The sequence below is a fragment of the Bos mutus genome, chromosome 11 (genome assembly GCF_027580195.1).
Source record: "Bos mutus isolate GX-2022 chromosome 11, NWIPB_WYAK_1.1, whole genome shotgun sequence".
Taxonomy (NCBI): Eukaryota; Metazoa; Chordata; class Mammalia; order Artiodactyla; family Bovidae; genus Bos; species Bos mutus.
In genome coordinates, this window is record NC_091627.1 from 87,292,176 (window position 1) to 87,315,379 (window position 23,204).

At 44.5% G+C, this 23,204-nt stretch overlaps 1 protein-coding gene across 2 annotated transcripts in view; it reads right to left on the reverse strand.

Annotated features, from left to right (window-relative positions):
- VIT (vitrin) overlaps positions 1–23,204 on the reverse strand; it is a 125,032-nt gene that overhangs the window by 53,025 nt on the left and 48,803 nt on the right. Inside the window, exons 4-6 of one of the 2 annotated variants that reach the window (XM_005901911.3) lie at positions 19,883–20,039; positions 9,614–9,747; positions 4,253–4,330 (exon numbers count right to left, since the gene is read on the reverse strand). In XM_005901911.3, the coding sequence (XP_005901973.2) occupies positions 4,253–4,330; positions 9,614–9,747; positions 19,883–20,039 (369 nt within the window). The remainder of the gene's footprint in view (positions 1–4,252; positions 4,331–9,613; positions 9,748–19,882; positions 20,040–23,204) is intronic. The other variant, XM_070379737.1, reaches the window with a different exon arrangement.

Sequence of the window (23,204 nt, forward strand, 5' to 3'; positions counted from 1 at the left end):
TGCCCAGCAATGGTACTTGCCAGTTTCCCCACCTTGACACTGTCACCTCCTGTGGGAGGCAGAGCATTGACCTGGGAGCACAGGTCAGCACAGAACACCCTGGAACTGGGCTGGAGTTTGGCCATCCTGTTTGCTCTTGCGGGCGCTAGCCTGGCAGGGCAGGAAGCAGATCCCGCATTTACCCTGATGCTTGCTAGCAGTTGGTCGTCTTTAAATCCGCCTGGAGACTGTGCCAGACTAATTGCTAAAGAGCTGGCAGCGGCCTCAGGGGTTCAGCCAGTCTTCACGCCATCCTTGGGCAAAACTAAACCTGAGTGATTTATGGCGTTTCCATTACTCTAAAGGAACTGAGCTTTCATAACAAGTCCTAGGGAAGTTTCTAATTTCTCCAAAGTACTCCTCTGTTATACCCTCTGGTAAATGCTACCAGGCATTAATGCCTCTTTAGGGAGACACAGGCTCAGGTTCATACAGGGAAAAGCCATTTAACAGAATCACTCGTATATTTTATGAAATAGGATATATTGCTGATTTGGAGAGAAATCTATAAATAAACTGACAGTACATTGTACTTGCAAATTATTAATTAAAGCACAATTAATTAAAAAGAAAAACTTACTTGAAAATAGTGAATATTTTTGCCACTTTAAACTCATTAGATACTAAGAATCTGGATTATCTTTTTCTCATACCATTGGCTAATTCTGAGGTTGCCAACCTGCTTCCCTGCCAGTCTGCCTTTGCTGATATTGATTTTCTAGATAGCAAATGAAATATCCTGTGGACAGCCGTTTATGTTACTTTCTTAGAACACAGATATTTTCAAGCATAAATAAATTCAACCAACAGAGCCTTCTCCTTGGTCTTTCACACTCTTCCATGGAAGACCTAGTCATTTTTGCCTGCTCTCCTTCAAGGAATAGAGCTGTCTCTAAGAGGGAGATGGAGAAAATGCCCCAAATGATTCTAGGTCCTTATTGAATATAATGCCTGGTGTGACACCAAGTGAATTCTTCATGAGACCAGGTTCCTTTTGAGAAATTTGAAATAAAACTACTAAAAAGTAGTTTCTTTGTACAACTTCAAGTATATGAAAGCTTAGGCTTTTTTCAAAGATTTTCATGGGAAAACATTTCAAAACTTCCCTCAGACTCTTGACATATTATAAGAATAGCTCCAGACTCAACTGCACCAAGGGGTCCCCCAGCTGCCTATACCTGGACATCATTAGGATTGCAATGGGGGTGATCCAGGGCTCTATTCACAGAGATTCTGATCCACTGAGCTAGTCTAGGGTGGGCCCGGGAAACCTGATTGGAGAAGCATAGCCAGCTCCAGGAGCCTGGACTTTTGGCCCCAGCCCTCACCAGCCTGGCCACAAGGCTTTCTCCAGTCTTCTGAGCCTGGCTCCCTTTGCTGTAAAGTGGGGATGGTCAGACCTACTTGGGGGGCTGTTGTCACAGTTAGAGATCACGTCTATAAGGGGGCTTCACAGTGCTTGTTACACGATAGACTTTTGATAAATGACAGCAGCTGACATCATCGTGATACACCTGCCCCTCCCCCAGCGGAGGGTTGCGATGCTTGAGGGGATCATCCCAACCTGGTTTATCTGTTCACTCACATTCTAGGAGAGGTCAGGAAGCATCTTGTTAGGGGAGGGTTGGGACCTGAGCAGCTGCTGGCCTGTGCCTCTCCAGTTCCCCCTCTTCCTTCCGTTTCTGAAGGAATTTTATCACAAAGAAAGAGTGGCAACCAAGAGGCCACCCTTTTTACTGTTCTCACTGGATTTTTTATTTGAATTGTTGAGACTCACTGCATGGTGGGACTGTCACTTGAAAGAGGTTTGTCTAATTTTGAGGCTGGATAAGGCCCCAGTATCTCTTTTATGCTGGAATCCTTACAGCTGAGCTCAGAGTCTGCCACCAAATGTGCTCAACACATGGTTACTGAATGACTGAATGAGTGAATTTAATTTTTCAGACTCAGGCAACTCTGGATGGTATTGTGATAAGAGGCTGATAGTGAGAAATGGAGATGGTGTCATGGGAGATATGGTGATGGGAGATATGGCTTTTGCTAGTTTTAAGTGTGCATAGCAGCATTGGAATTCCCTGCTTGTCCAGTGGTTAGGACTCGGTGCTTTTACTGCCAAGGATCCAGGTTCAATCCCTAGCTGGGGAACTAAGATCCCACAAGCAGGATGGTATGGCCAAAAAATATATGTATGTAGCAGCACAGTGTGAGAAGGCGCCAGCTCCTCCACATTCCTCCTGGTGGTCAGTGAGTCAGGTCTGCTGGGTGGGCGGTGCTAAGCTGGCCACAGTGCAGGGGCAGATAGAGAAGTTTTGGAAATAGTCTCTGCTACGCAGGACTTAGAAACCAGCTGATCTGGCCATCTAAGTCACCAGTGGTTGTGATTGGTTTCTCTCCCCTCCACTGTCTCTCCCCTCACCCTGACCCACTTCAGGGGGATGCCCTTAGAGTTTTAGTGTTGTCAAGGCCCATTAGAGTGGCACCCTTGGGGAAGGTGCTGAAACGTATCTGAAATGGGGGTGTCCTGGCGCTCTGCCTCAGGGGTGGGACAGGTGTCTGGCACAGTCACAGGACAGGGTGTGGGAATCTGTCCAGATTCTGGCCATGGCGCAGTGCAGAAGCCAGAAGGCCCCAGGCCCGCTTTCTGTCCCCGCTTTCTGCATGAGGAGAGGTGTCACTGAACTTCCCACGGGTGGGGCCGTGCTGGCGGAACTGTGCTGTCGGTGGCCCCACCCGACCCAGGCCCCTCAGCAGAAGGACTCGAAGAAGGGGAGGCGTCCGAGGCCACCTCTGGGGGAGAGCAGCGTGCAGGGTAAGATGTTCCCTCCCTCCCTTCATGCTTTGTCCTCTCCCCAGGCCCACAGCGGAAGGGGACAGGGGACATCTCAGAAATGGTCCATGGGGCGCCACCCTCTGCTTGTGGGAGGCATTAAGGAAGAGTTGATTCTGTGCAGTTAAACAAACAAAAACAGGTCTAGATTACTGGAATAATTAAGAAGTCATTAAAGATATTATTGGAGAGTAATTGGGGCCGGGAATGAAAAACATCCTCTATTTGAATAATAAGTGCCTCAAGTCAGGATTCTTTATATACACTATAATTGGCAGAAAAAAATACAGGATAACAGTGTAGAGAGGGCTTTTGGAGCCAGACTGACTGGACTTGATTCTCAGCTCAGCTACTTCCTTGCTGTGTGGCAAAGGGCAAGTTACTAAATTTCTCTGGTGCTGCGATTTCCTCAAACTTTTAAGTTAGGGCTAAGAATAGTATTAATACACATCTATGGTGTTGCAGGGGTGATCAAATACAAAGATCAGGTAAATGTTCCAATGATCTTGGAACAATGCCTGGCACACAGCAAAAACTCAATAAATGCTAGCTAGCTTACAGTGCCTATTTTAAAACCATATTCACTTTATGGACATGAACAAAGTCAGCTAGCCTGTCAAGTTTCTGGTGGTTGCTCTTCAGAAGCTCAGTAGTATCCAGCTCCTGCAGCACATCAGGCTTTCCTATTCTTCACTATTTCTGTTTCTTCATTATTTCAAGTTTCTGGAAGTAATGTTAAATCCCACCATAAAACAACTCACAGCTTCTCTTTGATGAGAAATCAAAGTATTACCCCACCCCCGACGCCCCCCACCCCTGGCGAAAGGACAGGAATGCATAGCACAGTTATTGCTTTTACACAGGAAGCCAGAAAAATGTATTTTCCTAGCCTGAGTTCTCTCTGTACCCCCTTAGTGGTTCACAGGAAGCTGGGGTGGCACAACCTCACAGACGGCATAGTTTTGGCTGCTGTCGTTGAGATTAGTGGCTTGCTATTGTCACAGAAGCCACATCATCTTCTTTGCTTCCCTTCATTTCATACCTAAGTAGAGACAGTCTTTTCACTTTCAGCCACCAGGGAACGTTTCCACACAGAATGTCATGTCATCTTCTAAAGTAGCAATACAATAAATTCAAGGCAACAGTCATTCTGAACAAAAATGACACCAACACAGAGATAATCTCGGAATTGCAAAAACAAAAAATAAAGCCTCACTCTTCGGCCCATTGATTTCTGTGCCCGCATTTCTGGCATCTGTTAAAATATTACTGGAGTCAGTGGAGCTTGACTGGTTAAGATGCTAATTTCCACCCTATCTTCTAAAACACAGAATTGCCTGATTACAAAATCAGAAGATTTAGATGAAATCACACGTGGACACTTGCCTGCTTTGGCAGCTGGGCTTTTAGATGATGAATATGTAAGAGACGATGGGTAGGTTACACCCTTTTGGGGTTTACCTTCTGTAAAAAAAAAAGGAAAAAAAAAAACTATTTATTTCTGGAGCCAGAGATTTTAGATGGTTGCATCCTGGTAAGTTGATTCCCTCCTTCTGATTTGTTTCTCTTGAGTTTAATGAAATCAGTCAGTCTCCACCCCCCTCCCATCCTTTGCTGAATTGTTGATTACAGTGAGAAAGTCAAGTGGCATTATGTTTTTCTGTATTGCCTGTGTTTTATTAGTATTAGAAAGGAAGCCATAACATCTTCATGACTCAGAATTAACATGAGCAGCCCTTATTTGCTTGTGAAGATGTGACCTGGAGGTGAAGTTTTCATATGTGTGACTCTGAATGTTGAACCAGGTCAGTAGCTGAAAATCCTCCCTATCCTGGACACGAGAGCTCCGGTGGCCGACTGGCTGTGCATGAACAACTACCTCTCACTTTCATGGACCCTGTGGGACCCATTTGAATTCCACAGCACTGGAGAAACTTGAAAGTAGGTAAATAGAGATCAGCCTTGGAAATAGCCATTTGTTGCCCACCCAGGGAGTGAAAGTTTAGAGAAGGAATGCTAATGTGTATCAGGGAAACCGTGGAGGCGTAAACAAGAAAAATGACTGGGGTTGGGTAGGCGAGTCTCAAGCCTGGTGTGACTGAACGAGCCTGTGAAGACTGCTGCCCATGGTGGTGCTCTGCTAGGGAGTTAGCCTGAAGTTCCACCAGGGAGCCTCATTCCAAGGAAATGGAAACTGTCAGTAGAACACAAGCCCCCTGAGGAAGGCAATTGGTCTCATTGGTGGCTGTTAAGTCCCCAGGGCCTGGAGCAGTGTCTGGGGTGTAGTAGATGCTCATTAAGTATAACTGAGGAATTACCTTAGTGCTTAGATCTCTGTTCCCTGGTAGCTCACACAGTAAGAAATCTGTCCTGAATGCAGAAGACCCAGGTTTAACCCTTGGCTTGAGAAGATCCCCTGGAGAAGGGAATGGCAACCCACTCCAGTATTCTTGCCTGGAGAATTCCATGGACAGAGGAGCCTGGTAGGCTGCAGTTCATGGGGGTCACATAGAGTTGGACATGACTGAGTGACGAACACTTTCGTTAGATCTCTGTTAAAATTTAAATACACTTGGAAGGGGTCTCACCTGTTATGTGATATTTCTGCTTGATAATGAAAGCATTTTTAACTCTCAACCCAAGGGAATATTTTTATAGGATGGGCTTGGAGAGGAGACGGTGTAGAGTGTCAAATAGGAGATGGGCAGTGGAACAGAATCTAGTGCCTGAGTTCACCAAAGGTCCTTCTGGCGCAAGGAACAGCAAGAGTCATGAGGTAGAATGGGTAACAGGGTCTCAGGAAGGGTTTGGGATTGAGAGCAAGAAAATCTAGGTTTCTGTTTCTATTTTACCAATGATTAACTGCCTCAATCTCTAAGACTCTTGGTGTTTGTTTGTTTGTTTTAATTCAGAAAATATGGATAATAATATGGACCAACTTACTATACAACATTGTAGGGATCTGAAGGAAAAAAAAAATAGTTAAGATGTTTTGGAACCATACATCACCATAGAGATGCAAAGAAGTTCTCCTGGTGTTAGCTAGGAATGTCACTCAAGGTGAGAAAGAGGCACGTGTTTGGGCTCAGGGGAGTTACTTCCTCTCGTGAACGCCCTCCTGGAGCAGGGCTGGGCACCCTGGTTCGGCCCTGCTCCAGGTGGACAGTGTGTGCTGTGCTAAGTCACCGTTTTGTCTTTGCGACCCCGTGAACTGTAGCCCACCAGGCTCCTCTGTCCATGGGATTCTCCAGGCAAGAATACTGGAGTGGGTTGCCATGCTCTCCTCCAGGGGATCTTTCTGACCCAGGGATCAAACCTGCGTCTCTTGTGTCTCTTACTTTTTCCACATTGGCAGGCAGGTTCTTCCCACTAGCACGAACTGTGAAGCCCAAGTGGACAGTGAGTGGGGCTATTTCAGACCCAAGGAGGGTGCCTTGGTGAGGCCTCACTTTATCCATAGCAAACGCCACAGGGACACCGACTCCTCAGTTTCCTAGTCTTCTCACATCTAAAACCCTGTGATTCTCTCTGTTTCTATTCAGAAGGAAAAGGAACCTGAGCTCAGCTTTCTGAAATGTGGATCAGAGGACAAACAGGCAGTATTAGGAAGTCCCTCTCTGACCTTTCCCAACTCTGAACTGTGGAAGGACTGTGCTGAACAAAAAGACACAACCCGCCTCCTGCCCCCTCCCAGCCCGCCAAAGTGAATTAATTAAAGGTGCATAGCAACATGTGACAATTGGAAATAAAAGCCTAGAGAAAGGTCACGAAGCCATCTGAACCTTCAGAAGAGGACTCTGACATGATCCAGCAAAACTCGCTAGCCGTGAGCCGCTGGACAGTGGGTGAGCAAGCCACGGCCGCTGTCAGCTGAGACCCTTACGTGGCATTGTGCTCTCCAGACTCATTCACTGGTAGTCACTGCAGAGCACATATGCTTGTTATCAATGGCAAAACGTGTTTCTGGTTAAACGTCACTAGTGGAATGAGATGACACAGCAGTTAAGACTTACAGGGAATAACACAGCAGATTGATTTTCATTAAAAAATCCAAAACATCTCTACTCTCATGGAATTAATTTTTCTTTTGAACCTCTATTAGGATTCTTGGATTGCAGGCTAAGCACCAAAGACTGAAACCCTCTTATTTCCCCGGGAGCTACTTGGTAAACACCAGTGTGGAGATTATACTTCTAGGATTGGCAAATTTGTATTCTAGACCTTAGTATTTTCATATGGCCCCTGTTTTGTTATGAGTAAAGCTCACAGCACTATGATTAGTGACCTCCCACTACCTGACGTAGAAACTGGTGTAGTTTGAACCCTGGGTGTGCAGAATTCCACATGTAAGAGGAAACAGAGATTGCTCGAGTGAGAAGATCTGATTGTAGTCCTACCAGAATTATGATCAAAGGATAGTAGAGGCTGGGACATGGGGCATGTAAAGGCGCAAAACTCCCACCCAGGTTGGAAGGCCTGCTATGTTATGAGACATTTTCTCTTCCTGCTTTAGCCGGCATTCCACAGGGGGTGCCTTCTCAGGAGAGTCACATGGCTCCTGATTTCGTGGGGAATCCCAGAAACATTTGTTAGGATGTATTTAAAATCCTGCAGTGCCTCTTTAGAGAAAATGAGAGATTCAAGGCCCAGTGCAGAGTAAACAGTACAAGGTGAAGGACAGAGCTCTGTCTTGCGCTCAAACACTGATGGGGCGTGTCAAAAGCTGGAAGGGCTCCCAGGGGCCAAACCTGGAAAATGTGAGCATCAAAAAGAATGATGATGATAATAGTCTATAACATGTTGTATTTTAAAAAATTATCTGTATGTCCACCATGCACTTGGAAAAATAGTTGTGTGTGGGGGGCGGGGGGGAGGGCTCATTTCTTTATGTAAGAACACTAGCTAATAAATGTGGAAGAATAAGGACAATTTTTCAATTTCTGACTTTACTTTTGCTACGGCAAGGATCACTGATGGATGTTAAAACCACTGGGTGAATTTTGGGTTGGGGGGACAAGCTGTTCATGCTGTTTTGAAGTATCATCCTACAGATTGCTATTAATTACAAAGTATCTTTTACCATGGAGAGATATTATAAAGTATCCAAGTTATCAAATTAAGCATCACCAACAAATGGACAAAATGACATTACGTGTCTCCTTATGACCATTTATGATACTACACCATGGATATGCTATGTTACTATCTATGCAGTATCTTTGCCAAAATATTTAACCTGGACCCAAGCATGAGGCAATAGCCAGACCTGTTTATGGTCCAGATTGTGGAACGTAGTACTGGGTGACTGGCTGAGACTTCAAAAATACCATCGCAGGACTTCCCTGGTGGTCCAGTGGTCAAGAACCCGCCTGCCAATACAGAGGACAGGGGTTCCATCCCTGGTCTGGGGACATGGCATAGACCAACTAGGCCCGTGTGCCACAACTATTGAGCCCACATGCCCTACAGCCTGTGCTCTGCCACAAGAGAAGCGACCGCAAGGAGAATCCCATGCGCTGCAACGAAGACCCAGCACAGACAAAAATAAAGTTAAAAAAAAAAATGTCAGCGCTACTCATGACCAAAAATGGAAGTGTGGTGCTAGACAGGTCTAGATTAAAGGAAACCAAAAAAAATAAAAGAAAATAATAAAGGAAACCAAACAGACACGACGAGGAAATACGATGGGTGATCTGTGATTGTAGATCCACCCCCTAACAGAAGAAGAAATTATTGTGAAGAATATTTTGGGTATAGTTGGATATAATTGAATAAGACTATTTCTTATTTTTCATATTTATTAATATTCATTAACATTATTGTAGCAATGCTAATTTTTTTAGGCATTGTACTGTGGTTATTTAGGAAAACGCTTCTGTTCTTACCAGATGTGTGCTGAAGTATTAAGGGATAATTGTCATCATGCTGGTGGCTTCCTTTCACACAGTTCAAGCAAAATATAAATAGATAGATAAAGCAAGTGTAGCAAAATATTACCAGTTGGTGTATCTGAGTGAAGGGTATTCATTGTACTATCTTTTCATTTTCGCATAAACTTAAAAGTTTTCAAAATAAAAGGTTAGGTTGGGAAAATTCACAAAAATAAAGAGGGGAACAGGCAGGTCATGATAATACAGAGATACTTGGTTAGCTTTTTACTATGAAGTCACACTAGCCATTAGGTCATTGATATTACCTCTTTGGAAGAGGGCAAAAAAAAATAAATAAATAAGTGAAAATAATTATCTATAAAATCCTATGGAGCCAGATAGTGAGAACTGATTAACAGCGAAACAATTAGTCTTAAAAAAGAAATCTCAAATATAGTTGTAGCTCAGTTCTCTAAAAGCCTGTCCCTATCTATTCATTTACCAGACTTCTCAAGGAATAAGCTAGAAATGAGGAACATTTGGCATAACTAAAGGAGTAACTCAAAAAACCCAAGTTATTAAATGTAATTCACTTAATTAAAAGTTTGATTGGACTTACTGATAGCTGCTGTGTGTTTAAAATGAGTAATTGGAGCCTTTTTATATTTCCAGACTTGGTAGTGATTTATCACTGTAATTAGAATTCATTGTTTCATGATCCTAATTATCAGAAGAACTAATGCTTCAGATTTTTATGTAATGAGGTGGGCCATAAAATAAGGCTAACAGCACACTGAAAGGAGCACATTTCATCCCCTGAGGTCACTTAACCCAGGTGTCGGTTATAGGGCAGCACTTCTCCAGGGCGTAGACGTACCTGAGATGACAAAGGATTCTCTCCATCGTGGAAGGGATAATGACTGGACACCGTTGGAGTAACTCCCTTTATAGCCAGACTGTCCAGCCACTTTCCGAACAAGTATTTTCCCTCCTGAATTATCAAGCACACCACTGTGAAGAGAGAAAAAACTTTTTTTGAAGAAAGAGGAGAAGAATATTGTTTGGCATATAATAGACTATGAAACAAGTCACCATCTTAATTTTTTTCGTATTCTACATGTTATACATTTAAAAAACTTGTTAAATTGAAGTATTGTTGATTTACAATGTTGTGGTAGTTTCAGCTGTGTGGCATAGTCATTCAGTTATTCATATACATGTATTTATTCTTTTTCACATTCTTTTCCTATACAGGTTATTACAGAGTATAGACTTCCCTGTGCCATACAGGGGGCTTCCCTGGTGGTGGCTCAGATGGTAAAGAATTCGCCTGCAATATGGGAGGCCTTGGAGAAGGCGATGGCACCCTACTCCACTACTCTTGCCTGGAAAATCCCATGGACGGAGGAGCCTGGTGGGCTGCAGTCCATGGGGTCACTAAGAGTCGGACACGACTGAGCGACTTCACTTTCACTTTTCACTTCCATGCATTGGAGAAGGAAATGGCAACCCACTCCAGTGTTCTTGCCTGGAGAATCCTAGGGACGGGGCAGCCTGGTGGGCGCCGTCTATGGGGTCACACAGAGTCGGACACGACTGAAGTGACTTAGCAGCATGGGAGGCCTGGGTTTGATCCCTGGATTGGGAAGATCCCCTGGAAGCGGACATGGAAACCCACTCCAGTATTCTTGCCTGGAGAATCCCCAAGGACAGAGGAACCTGGCGAGCTGCAGTCTGTGGGGTCACAAGGAGTCAGACACAACTAAGTGATTGTGTGTGCCTGAGTGCTTAGTCGCTTCAGTTGTGTCCAGCTCTTTGCGACCCACTGGACTACAGCCTACCAGGCTTTTCTGACCATGGGATTTTCCAGGCAAAAACACTGGAGTGGGTTGCTGTGCCCTCCTCTAGGGGCTTTTCCTGACTCAGGGATGAACCCATGTCTCTTACATCTTCTCCATTGGCAGGCAGGATCTTTACCACTAGCACCACCTGGGAAGCCCACAGTAGGTTCTTGCTGGTTATCTGTTTTGTATACAGTAGTGTGTGTATTCGGAGAAGGCAATGGCACCCCACTCCAGTACTCTCGCCTGGAAAATCCCATGGACGGATGAGCCTGGCGGGCTGCAGTCCATGGGGTCGCTAGAGTCGGACACGACTGAACGATTTCACTTTCACTTTTCACTTCCATGCATTGGAGAAGGAAATGGCAACCCACTCCAGTGTTCTTGCCTGGAGAATCCCAGGGACGGGGAAGCCTGGTGGGCTACTGTCTGTTGGGTCCCACAGAGTCAGACACGACTGAAGCGACTTAGCAGCAGCAGCAGCAGTGTGTATATTAATCGCAAGTTCCTAATTTATACACCCCCCCGACCCGTGTTTTCCCCTTGATAACCATAAATTTGTTTTTGAAATCTGTGACTTGTTTCTGTGAATTTTTTTTGTAAATAAGTTCATTTGTATAATTTCTTTTTAGATTTTGCATATAAGGGATATCTTACAATATTTCTCTTTGTCTGACTTCACTCCTGTGAGTCCTGTAAGTCTAATATAAGTGAATGTATGTCCATTCATTCTAAGTCCATCCATGTTGCTGCAAATGGTATTATTTCATTCTTTTTAGTGACTAGTATTCATTGTATATAGGTACCGTATCTTCTTTACCCATTCTTCTGCCAGTGGATATTTAGGTTGCTTCCATATCCTGGCTGTAGTACATAGTGCTGCAATGAACACTAGAGTGCATGTGTCTTTTTGAATTATGGTTTTGTCCAGATACATGCCCAGGAGTGAGATTGCGGGATCGTATTATAGTTCATTTTTACTTTTTTAAGGAACCTCCGAACTGTTCTCCATAATGGTTGTATCAATTTACATTCCCATCAACAGTGTGGGAGTGTTTCCTTTTCTCCACCAGTGTTTATGGTTTGTACACTTTTTGCTGATGGCCATTCTGACCAGTGTAGATACCTCATTATTGTTTTGATTTGCATTTTTCTGATAATTAGTGATTTAAATATCTTCCCTGGTGGCTCAGATGGTAAAGCGGGAGACCTGGGTTCGATCCCTGGGTCAGGAAGATCCTCTGGAGAAGGAAATGGCAACCCACTCCAGTACTCTTGCCTGGAAAATCCCATGGACAGAGGAGCGTAGTAGGCTACAGTCCATGGGGTCGCAAAGAGTCGGATACGACTGAGCGACTTCACTTCACTTCACCTCACTTCAGGTACTTTTTGGCTATCTGCATGTCTTCTTTGGAGAAATGTCTATTTAGATCTTCTACTCATTTTTGGATTGAGTTGTTTGTTTCTTTGACATAGAGATACATGAGTCATTTTTATATTTTGGAGATTAACACCTTGTCAGTAGCTTTGTTTGCAAATATTTTCTCCCATTCTATGGGTTGTCTTTTCATTTTGTTTATGGTTTCCTTTGCTGTGCAAAAGCTTTTAAATTTAGTTAGCCTTTGTATGTTTATTTTTGCTTTTGTTTTTGTAACTCCAGGAGGTGGATCCAAAAAAGATATTGCTGCAAAGAGTGTTCTGTCTATGGTTCCCTTTAAGAATTTTATAGTGTCTAGCCTTTTAGCTCTTTGAACCACTTTGAGTTTACTTTTATGTTAAAGAATATTTGTACTAACTTCATTATTTTATACATAGCTATTTAGTTTTCCCAGCTCTTATTGAAGAGACTGTCTTTTCTCCATTGTATATTCTTGCCTCCTAAATTAATTGACCATAAATGCATGGGTCTATTTCTGGGTTTTCTAGCCTATTCCATTGATTTATATTTCTGTTTTTGCTCCAGTAACATACTTTTTTGATTACTGTCATTTTGTAGTATAGTCAGAACTTGGGGAGCCTAATCCCTCCAGCTGTTTTTCTTTTTCTCTATAAGGTTGGTTCTTAACTTTGTTTTCACATGCTATTCTTTTAGTTTTATAAATCTTTAACCATTTTTTCCCATTGACTTAAAAAAAATTTTAATTGGAAGATAATTATAATATTGTGTTAGTTTCTGCCATACATCAACATGAATCAGCTACAAATTTATTTTTTAAAGTCTTTATTGAAAAAAAAAAGTCTTTATTGATTTTGTTATATTATTATTTCTGTTTTATTATGTTTTGATCTTTTGGCCACAAGGCCTGTGGGATCCCAGGTCCCTGACTAGGGATCAAACCTGCATCCCTTGCATTGGAAGCTGAAGTCTTAACCACTGGACCACCAGGGAAGTCTCCAAATTTTTTTTTAATTGGAGAAAAATAGCTTTATAATGTTGTATTGGTTTCTGCCATACAAAATGAAAATCAGTCATAATTATATATGTATATATATGTGTGTGTGTGTGTGTATATACCTTACCTCTTGAGCCTCCCTCCCCACCTCTCCCCCCATCACACCTCTCTAGGAATTCACAGAGCACCAGGCTTGGCTCCCTGTGCTATAAAGAAAATTCCCTCTAGCTATCTTACAGACGACAGTGTGTGTGTATGTGTGTGTATAAATATACATGTATGTATATCAGTGCTACTTTTTCAATTCATCCCACCCTTCCACCACTGCTGGTTTTCTTTCTCTTTGCGGCCCTATGAACTATGCAGTCCATGGGATTTTCTAGGCCAGAATACTGGAGTGGGTAGCCTTTCCCTTCTCCAGGGGATCTTCCCAACCCAGGGATCAAACCCAGGTCTCCCTCATTGCAGGCAGATTGAGCCAGAAATGTTGAGGTAAGTTCCTTCTTTTCCCCCTCTCCGGAGAGTTTTTATCATAAATGTGTGTTGAATTTTGTCAAAAGCTTTTTTTGCATCTATTGAGACAATCATACTGATTTTTATTATTCAGTTTGTTACTATGGTGCATCATACCAGTTGATTCGAGGATACTGAAGAATCTTTACACCCCTGTGATAAATCCCACTTGATCATGGTGGATGATCTTTTTAATGTATTATTTGATTCAGTTTGCTAGTGTTTTGTTGAGTATTTTTGCATCTATGTTCATTAGTGATATTCAGCCACCATCTTTATTTAGAGATATGAAAGCAGGAAGAGCAAGAAAACCTTCACCTTGCAGCCCAACCCCATGTATGGTGCTTCCATCACATGGCCTGGCAGCTGACCTCCAGGTCTAATGTCCTTCTCTTTCATATTACAGGACCTGATCATGCTTCAGATTTCTTCTTTTTAGTTTCTCATATATATATATATATATATATATATACACACACACACATATCAGTTCAGTTCAGTTCAGTTCAGTCACTCAGTCGTGTCCAACTCTTTGTGATCCCATGAATCGCAGCACGCCAGGCCTCCCTGTCCATCACCAACTCCCGGAGTTCACTCAGACTCACGTCCATCGAGTCGGTGATGCCATCCAGCCATCTCATCCTCTGTTGTCCCCTTCTCCTCCTGCCCCCAATCCCTCCCAGCATCAGAGTCTTTTCCAATGAGTCAACTCTTCGCATGAGGTGGCCAAAGCACTGGAGTTTCAGCTTTAGCATCATTCCTTCCAAAGAACACCCAGGACTGATCTCATTTAGAATGGACTGGTTGAAACTCCTTGCAGTCCAAGGGACTCTCAAGAGTCTTCTCCAACATCACAGTTCAAAAGCATCAATACATATATATGTATGCATATGTATATATATATAAATGATTATTTAATTTAATCCTTTTTTATTTATTTCTTTTTCCTTCACAAGTTTCTCTTTGATGTCTTAATTGCTACTAGTTCTTCCTGATGTAAAACCTCTTTCCTGACAATTTCCATTTTGGTTTTGTGTGACATCACAGGATGATTTCAACTATTTGAAAGGGTGGTACAATATTTTTAAAAGCACATTATTCCTTTTATTTTGGGCAAGGGAAGGTGTGTAAGCTAAACTAAACTCATTTAAAGGAGTCCCCAAAGGTTGGAAATTGTTTTAATTTCTAGGATTTTGGAGGTTTTACATCCTGATATGACAGTAACTGACATATTTACCTCTTTGCTTCCACTGAAGCAGGGGCTCCAGTAAGTCATTTCCTTGCCCCAGAGCCTAACATGGCTCCCTTGGGCATCTGAAATTGACAGGATAGGGGAATGAAAAAGTCCTTAGATTTGTTCCTATCAACACCCTTCCTTCTGTACAGGATCGAGTGCTGCCATTTCCTTCCCTCCCACCTCCATGGTGAGTCAACAACTTTCAACACTCAACTTCCTAACAGCTCAAAAGGAAAGAAAGTGATAATAATACTTGACATATAAAACCCTTAATTGCTTTTGAATCATTCCCACTTATGGTATCTCACTGAGTTCTCCCAGCAAACCTACTGGCTGTGGAGCAGAGGGAATGCTGTCATTCCCACTTTACAGAGATAGGGTTAGGAAGGTCGAAGGGTCTTGTGACTCCAGATTTGTAACTTCTCAATTGCAAGGGAGGGATGTGAACCCAAATCTAAGTGACCTGGAATCTTAGGTTTGCCCCACATGGTCACAGTTGCCTCTCAGAGTTCAAAAGCTACAGGCTTCTCCGCACATCAAGCCCCCATCTCGCCTTCACAGCATTGCAACCCTGCCGCCCTTCTCTGGGGCGCTCTCAGTCAGGGCCCCTCACTCTCCCAGCTGCAGCAAGGCAGTCCCAGCTCTGCTGACAAACCACAGGATTCCCACTCCCACATTTCTGTTGCTGCTCTCTGCTCTGGAGAACCTGGGAGTCTCCCCAGTGCCTCCTTCTCCATGACGTTGCTACACCACTTCCATGGCTCAGATGGTGAGGAATCTGCCTGCAGTTCAGGAGACGCCGGAGAGATGGGTTTGATCCCTGCTTTTGGGAAGATCCCCTGGAGAAGGGCACGGCAACCCACTCCAGTTTTCTTGCCTAGAGAATTCCATAGACAGAGGACGCTTGTGGGTTACAGTTCAAGGGGTAGCAAAGAGTCAGACACTACTGAGCGACTTTCACTCACTTCACTTCCTAACAATGCCTTTGAATCTTGTCTTTCCATGATGACTCTGATTTTATTTGTATTAATTCCTTGAGTTAACTTTCTCTCTCAAATGGAATGGAAATCTTCTTATGGGACGACACTAGTTTTGCTTCTGTGTTCGAAGGCCTGTCTCTGTGTGGCTGCCCCTCATGCTGACTTGTGAAAGCTGGTTGTTAGGTTCAGGATGGTGCCAAGGGGTTCATTTCACAATGGTAGCTTGAAATCAGCCACAGTGGGTGATTATACTACAGTCGTTGACAAATCAGCATCTACCCCCTCCTCCTTTTAAGAGGGTTAACTGGTAAACACTGACCAGCACACCACTGGCATGGGCTGACAATTGAAATTATTTTTTAAAAAATTATCCCAATTATCCCATGGTCCCTTATTCATAACTAGTAAATAGAAATAGAAATAGCTCTTTTTATTTTCTCCTGGGGGAAATTTTTCTGTCCCTGGATTTATATTCCATTGTACTGAGGAAATGTGCAAGCAGTCATTCTTGTTTTAAAAGTCAGAAGCACTGTAGCTGCCACTCAGAGGAAGAGGTGCCGAGTTTCGCTTTGCTCAGGCTTTTAAAAAGGGAATGGGGGAAGGCCTGGGGGTCCTTAGGCTGGACTGGGAGGTGGAGATCCCTTGTTGTGGTTATAGAGGACTCCAAACCCAGACTTTGGGAAAGGCATGGACAAAGAACTCTTGTCTTCTCATGAGATTTTCCTGTTGCCTTAAGAGAGAGATCTGATGTGCGTATTTCCAGATATCCTTCTGGAGGAGGCATAGGGTAGGGAGTGGTCTGTCAACTCGAGGAGGTGACAGCTGTCCCAGGGGAGGAATGCACGGGATGCTAGACCACCACAGGAGACACCAGAGGAGGGGGAGAGCCTGAAGGCCTGTGGTTGCACTTGGGACACACTTAGGGGCTCAGAACCAAGGAAGTTTGGAGAACTTATGTCAATAAAACCTCACCTGTATCCTCATTGAGGCGGAGACGCTTCATACACATTCTCTGAAAGAGCAAAACCAGTTCTACTCCTTTGCATTCCTCAGACACCCTGCATGATGCTGAACATGGCCTTGAGGGTCACCTCCTCCCTGACCCTCCGGACACTACGATAAGCTGAGGGTCAGCATCGTGGCCTGGAGGAAAGGGGCTGTCCACCACGAGGTCAGGTTTTGCTGGCTGCCATTCTCAAGATGGCATCTGGTCAGAAATCCATGCTTAGCAGGAAGATGGCCTCTTTATTGTCCCATCTCAGAACTCTTCCCCTCTCCCAGGCTTTGGTCCCACTTTAAACACAGAAGTTAGTTCAGGCCAAGACTGAGCCTGAATGTGATGCCTCATATATGTTCATTATCTCTTTGCTTTGAAAGATCAAGGGGATCACTCATGATAAGGCATCTGATTATCATACATTATATGAAAATTAAACCCTTTAAGCTAAATCTGAATTTCTAAACCAAAGTATGCCCTCTCCAGTTTCCCAGTTCTGACTGCATGGGCCTCTGGCAGGACAGTGATGGATGGTCCCTTATGCATTTCCCACTCTTATCCTCTGACTTTAATCCTTCCTTCTGAAAAGAGACCTGTTCTGTTTGTAAAAAACGGAACTGATATAATCCAAAATTCCTATCTCTTTTCCCTTAAGACTTCTATACATCCTCCTTATGGGTAGTGATTCCTTCTTTCCAATCTCCTACTATATCAGCCATTGGTCCAAGAAGTCATGAGGCATTCAGTTGCTCTAGCAGCAAATCTTTTTTGAAACAGCGAAGCTCTTTTCTGCAGTCCCTCTACCCTCATCTATATTCTTCTCAGCAAGTTCCTAGGCTCCACCCCAAATGCTGATATTGCTGAGTCCTGGTTCTTGTCAATGCCATTCCTATTTCCTCCCTAGAGGTGTGTTCATCTGGCATAAAGCCTTTCCCAACTCTAACTACTCCAAAGTCTATAACTTCATCATGTCCTCATGTTGTACATTAAGCAATGCTGGGACCCCTCAGTTCTTATCTAAATGTATCACCTGGGCTCTGGGCTGGAAGCCAGGGGATACAAGTTCTAATCCTGGAAATAACTAGCAATTTAATTAACCCAATTTAATTAACCTCTCTATGCCTCCCTCTGGGCTTCCCTGGTAGCTCAGATGGTAAAGAATCTGCTTGCAATGCAGGAGGCCCTGTTTTGATCCCTGGGTTGGGATAATCCCCTGGAGAAGAGAATGGCAACCCACTCCAGTATTCTTGCCTGGATAATCCCATGGATGGAGGAGCCTGGTGGGCTACAGTCCACGGGGTTGCAGAGTCAGACACTTTTGACATCCACTTCTGAGAATGTTAACAGCAGCCTCGTAGGGCTGAGGTGATGCAAGGGAGAGGATCTCTGTGTAAGGGGTTACTGTCATTATGAAGACATCTTGTGAGCTCATATGAACTCGTGTGGCTCTGTATTGCACAGGAAACAAGGAAAGGCAAGAGATAGACAGCAAATGCCAGAGGAAGCAAGTGTCAACCCGGAAAAATACAAGCAGGCCTAGGATAGGCTCAGCCTCTACAGAAGATATCAGTGTCTACACAAACACAAACCAGAGTGTGCTGATGGTGTTGGTGGAGCTGTGAGGGCATGCACACATGTGTTAGCATGTGTGTGAGCACATATGTGTGTTCAAACACAGGTAGGAGGCATGAGTGTTTGAACAAGTGATCCTGTGGGGGCAAGCCTAAGTGTGTGTGTATTCACGTGTAGATTTGCATATTGCCTTGCTGCACAAAATTGATGTCAGGGTGAAAGCAAAATATTTTTATTTCATAGTTTGGAGTTAAGAAGTAGAATTTGGTGTTTGTTTCTTTAATGTTCCTCTATTTATCCTTAGTAGAGCTTTTGTATTGGAGAAGGAAATAGCAACCCACTCCAGTGTTCTTGCCTGGAGCATCCCAGGGACGGGGGAGCCTGGTGGGCTGCCGTCTATGGGGTCGCACAGAGTCGGACACGACTGAAGCGACTTAGCAGCAGCAGCAGCAGCAGAGCTTTTGTGTTCCCTCTCCCATTGAAAAACCAGGTAGCTCTTCATCTCTGTGTGCCGATGGGAAAAGGAGTATGGCTGACAAAGTCTATTAGTAACTCTTAAGTCTTATTTTAGGCAGAGATTTTTTTCATTGCTTCTGCAAATTTTAGCGAGGCTACTGCCTAGAGACCTTGAAAGGGAATGAATTTTAGTCCCTCCTCTCTCTGGCAGAGATACAACTGAAGGATCAAGTGACTGGCTTGCAAATAAAGAAAAGCGAAAAGATGCCACAGGCTTGAATAAGTAAGAAACTTCAGCCAGTATCTGGCAGCCAAGCCCAAACTTTAGAGCTGCATCTCAAAGCAGTGCTGGGTAGTGAATAGAAGCGGGAGTACTGATTTGAGTTTGAATCCCCACTCTGATACTTTTCAATGATGTGGCTTTAGAAAGGCTATTCAACCTCTCTTCACCTTTAAGAGGTGGATAACAGTGGTAGATAGCACACAGGGGAGTTGTGGGGGCTGAATTAGACAACACAGGTAGAGAGCTGGACATCCACCCACCAGCCTTATTATCAAACATATTCAGTAAACATACCTTCCCCTGTGTTTTGACTCCACGCCTAAGTGAAAGAGGTGTGAGGCTTCTGCAAAGGTCACGCCTGCCTGCCTCATTTAGGCAGTGACACAGTCATGCTTCCTTCTTCCTGGATCCCAAACCAACAGCTGACCAGTCAGGACCACTGTCCCCCTCCTTTTCACTGTTTCCGGTTCCCATTTGTCTCCAGCCATCAACGAGAGCTGTGACATTTCTTCTCTAAACCTCTGGGCCTTCCTTAGTCACGTCCCTATTATTTCCTTGCTCAGCACATACAGGTAGAAAATATTTTTTTACATCATCAAGAACTTTGGTTTCTTCGTTGTGAGCACAAAAGAGTAGGATTCTCCTCCCCTCTCACTCATGTGTAAAGAGAAGTCAGTTCTTTCTAGAGAGATTTGCAAGGAGATCCAGGGCCATGAACAGGTTCTGGGTCATCCTCTGGGATGGGGCTGCTAGATAAAACACAGAATGCTCATTTAGAGTTGTCCATTTTTGTTTGCTAATCAGGCAGCCCTGCGCCCGGGGCTCCCCGCCCACACCCTGGCGGCTCGTTCTTAAGTAACTCAGCGTTGCCTACCTGTGAACTGCAGCGCCGCACACGCTGGAATAGGAAGCGTAGACGTCAGCGCCGTAAACGTGGTACCTGGGGTCTTGGCATCCTGGTGGACACTTCACAATGAACTCGACGTTCGTTATCTTCCCAGCTCTCACATCACAACTGATCTGAGGCACAGCTGGGAATGCAAAATGAAGTCAAGATTACACCTTGTGGTAGCAGCTTATATATGGGGTGACTGTTAGGTTATAATTATTCATTTACTTGATCTCTAAAAGCCAGAACCTGGGCTGATCCTGGATCCCCTCTGTATAATGAAAGCAGAGAGGTAATTAGGACGTTCCTCAGGCCAAAAGAGCAATCTCTGTCCGTTGCATTTAACCTGCTAAGAGCAAGAACAAGAGGCTCATTCCTGTGCTTAATCGAACAATTAATTAATTGGAGTAGAGAACTCTGGGAAAAGACCCAACTCCAGTGGCCAGAAATGTCAGTGTGAGTCCACAGCTGGAGAATACTGCTTTTTCAGATGCTCCGGAGCTAGCCCAGGAAAAGAGGAAATGCTCAGAAAACCTCGCAGGAGGAAGGAAAGGTATTCGGGAAGGGCGAGTTAGAGAGCATGGGCTTTGCGGCGGGACTGGCTAGGAAAAGGTGGGCCTACTGCAGCCGAGACCCCAGCTGCGGGGAGCACAGGGATGGGCAGGACCAGGCAGGAGGAGGCAGCTTGAGTGCGTGTGTTCTGTGAACGAGGTGGGACTCGTTGGAGAGTTTTTGACCTGGGGAGATAGGTAATGAAAGCGATCTTTTGTCTTGGTCCTTGAGGCTGGGTCCTAGCTCCAGGGTCAAGGTAGGAGTCATCTTTCCTCCTCTTCCTCAAGGCTCAGTGGAAAGCTGGGGACTGCCCTATTGGGCATCCTGGGGAAGCCCATTCATTCAGCCTCCCTCCTCTTGGGCCTCGTGACGCCATAGCCAGCCTAGCAGTAGTCAGTTGGCAAGGCTGCTGGAGCCCCAAACTTGCTTAGGGATAAGATGGTGTAGATGCTGTATTGGAAGTACCTAAAAGGGGGGTGTGGCTGCGTCTTCCTGAAAAAAATTCCCTCCAAAACTCCTGGATGAAAAGGCCTCCTAGAGGATGCCCAGGAGCTAGGAATGTATTCTCTAGAAGAGACTCTGAAACACAAACAACCGTTCAAAGAGTAAGCAGGAGGGAACTGGAAACCACCAGATGCGAGAGCTGCCTGGCAGAGCATTTGGAGGCAAGTCGCAAGTAGGACTGAGCAAGAACTGAAGGGGAGGTTTCTATGGAGTCTTCTTTTTTTTGCTAAAAAGAACTTTCTAGTAAATGAAGTTGCCCTTGAAGGAAGGGGCAGGCAGGGACTGGACAGTTGAAGATGGCCATGATGTCTCCATTGGGTGGGCGGTGGAAAGAAAGCCCCGCCCAGTGGTAAGAGTCAGTGATTACAAACATAGATTCCGGATCTCTGCCAGGCCACCCATCCTCTAACTGGGTTACTGAGATGCTCTCAGAGTTGTTAATGGTTTCCAGCTGTATCCAAAATGTACTTTTTTTTTTTTTTTAACTCTTTTGTACCTGAATGGATCAGAGCTGTGTTTCCTTCAGACTGGAGAGAGGACTGAAGTTAGAGCTCCCGCTCTTTTCCTAAACACCCCTCCCAGACAGTCCTGGCCACACAGGGCTGGGCCAGCATGGAAGTCCTCCTGGGAGCCCGGGGGCTGAGTGTGATCACAGGCTAAAACAATTTGTGGTCCCCATGGAGGAGGGGAGCGCCGCGCTTAAAATGGTTTTGTGGTTTCATTCTCCCCACCACAGGCTGCTTCCTCTCCAGTTATTTTCTTTTTATCTTCCGTTCTTTTAAACCCCGATACTCAAGGCTGCGTGGACTATTTTGAGTCTTGGAGCACTGTTTTAAAGAGACAATTTGAGGATGGAAGATGCCTGAGTAGCCTCTCCTTAAACTGGTTAATTGTGGGATCACTGGGTGTATAACTAAATGCGTTCAACTCTCCTCCCTTCCGCAGATCACTGCCCCATTCCTGAATGCAGCTCCTCCCTTGGATGCAAAGAAAAGGAAAGATTCCCTCTTGGCTCTTAGTTGTGTGAAGTAGGAAGTGACAGCTCTGTGCCTTGGGATTCCATGTGGGCGTGACTTTGGCATTTTGAGGTTTTGGACCTCCTGGAAGGCCAACCCAGCTCTTCTGGAGTTGTAAATGGGGTGCTACGGAGAAGCTTGTTGCGTGAGTGTCATACAGTGATCGAACCTACAGCAAGACAGGTGCACAGGCAGTAGAATTTTCCATGAAATAGTTGGCTTAAAATGACAAGGGGGAAAGTGTCACATGGGAATATTTTGCTTCCTGCTCATCAATTCCCACCCTCAACTAGCCCCTTCCTTTGAGGGGAATTTGTTTTATTTTGCTTTCACAAAGGCCTGGGGCAGTCCCTTCAGTAAGATCTTCTGCTTTATCTGCATCCAGTTGGATTAGCAGTTGGTGAATTAGTTCACCCCACGATAGTGGGAGGGGGGATAAAATGAAATCAAGTGTGTACGCTCATGTACTTTGGAAGATGTACCGTTCACTGTCCCCTGAGCCTTACTTGCCAAATCAGTGCCTCCCTGCTCCCTTCAGACCTGAGGCAGACGCTTCTCGAGCTGCCTTAATTTTGACTTCTCCTCTGAAGGAAGGATTATTTCCACACTTGTGAGAGGAAACACAAAGATAGATGAAAAGGAACCTAAACAACAGAGGAGAAGGAGAGAAAAGGAAGACTTCTGGGAAGGCATGTGGGATCTGCCCAGACTAGGGGTCAAACCTGTGTGTCCTGCATTGGCAGGTGGATTCTTTACCCGTGAGCCGCCAGGGAAGCCCCGTCCTGCACATAGTAATTTGCCTCTGCTAACTATCAGCTGGAAAGTGGGATAGTTCAAAAGCATGCAGAGGAAATCCAGAGATAAATCATTTCATTTGGGCCTTAAGTGGATGGATGGAAGATTCTTAGAAGGTTACAAGAAAACAGACTGCTTCACAAATGACCGGGAAAATACTGTAAAGGAATAAACTGTGGGTTCCATATACTCAGAGAGTGGTCAAAAAGATGCAAATGCCTGCTTCTTGTTGGCTGGATTTAGATATCACATTTTCCAATAATTTTGGCCATCAGTCTGAAATTATAATTAGCTCACTCTCTTCAGCTTAATTTTCTGTACAAATTGAACAAATATTTGACCTTTAGACATGCTTTGTCATTGCACCCTGTTCTTCCAATGTGCTTGATTATATGTGCTTGATTTCACTCCTTTCTGAGTGTACTTTTGTGAGTGGAAGT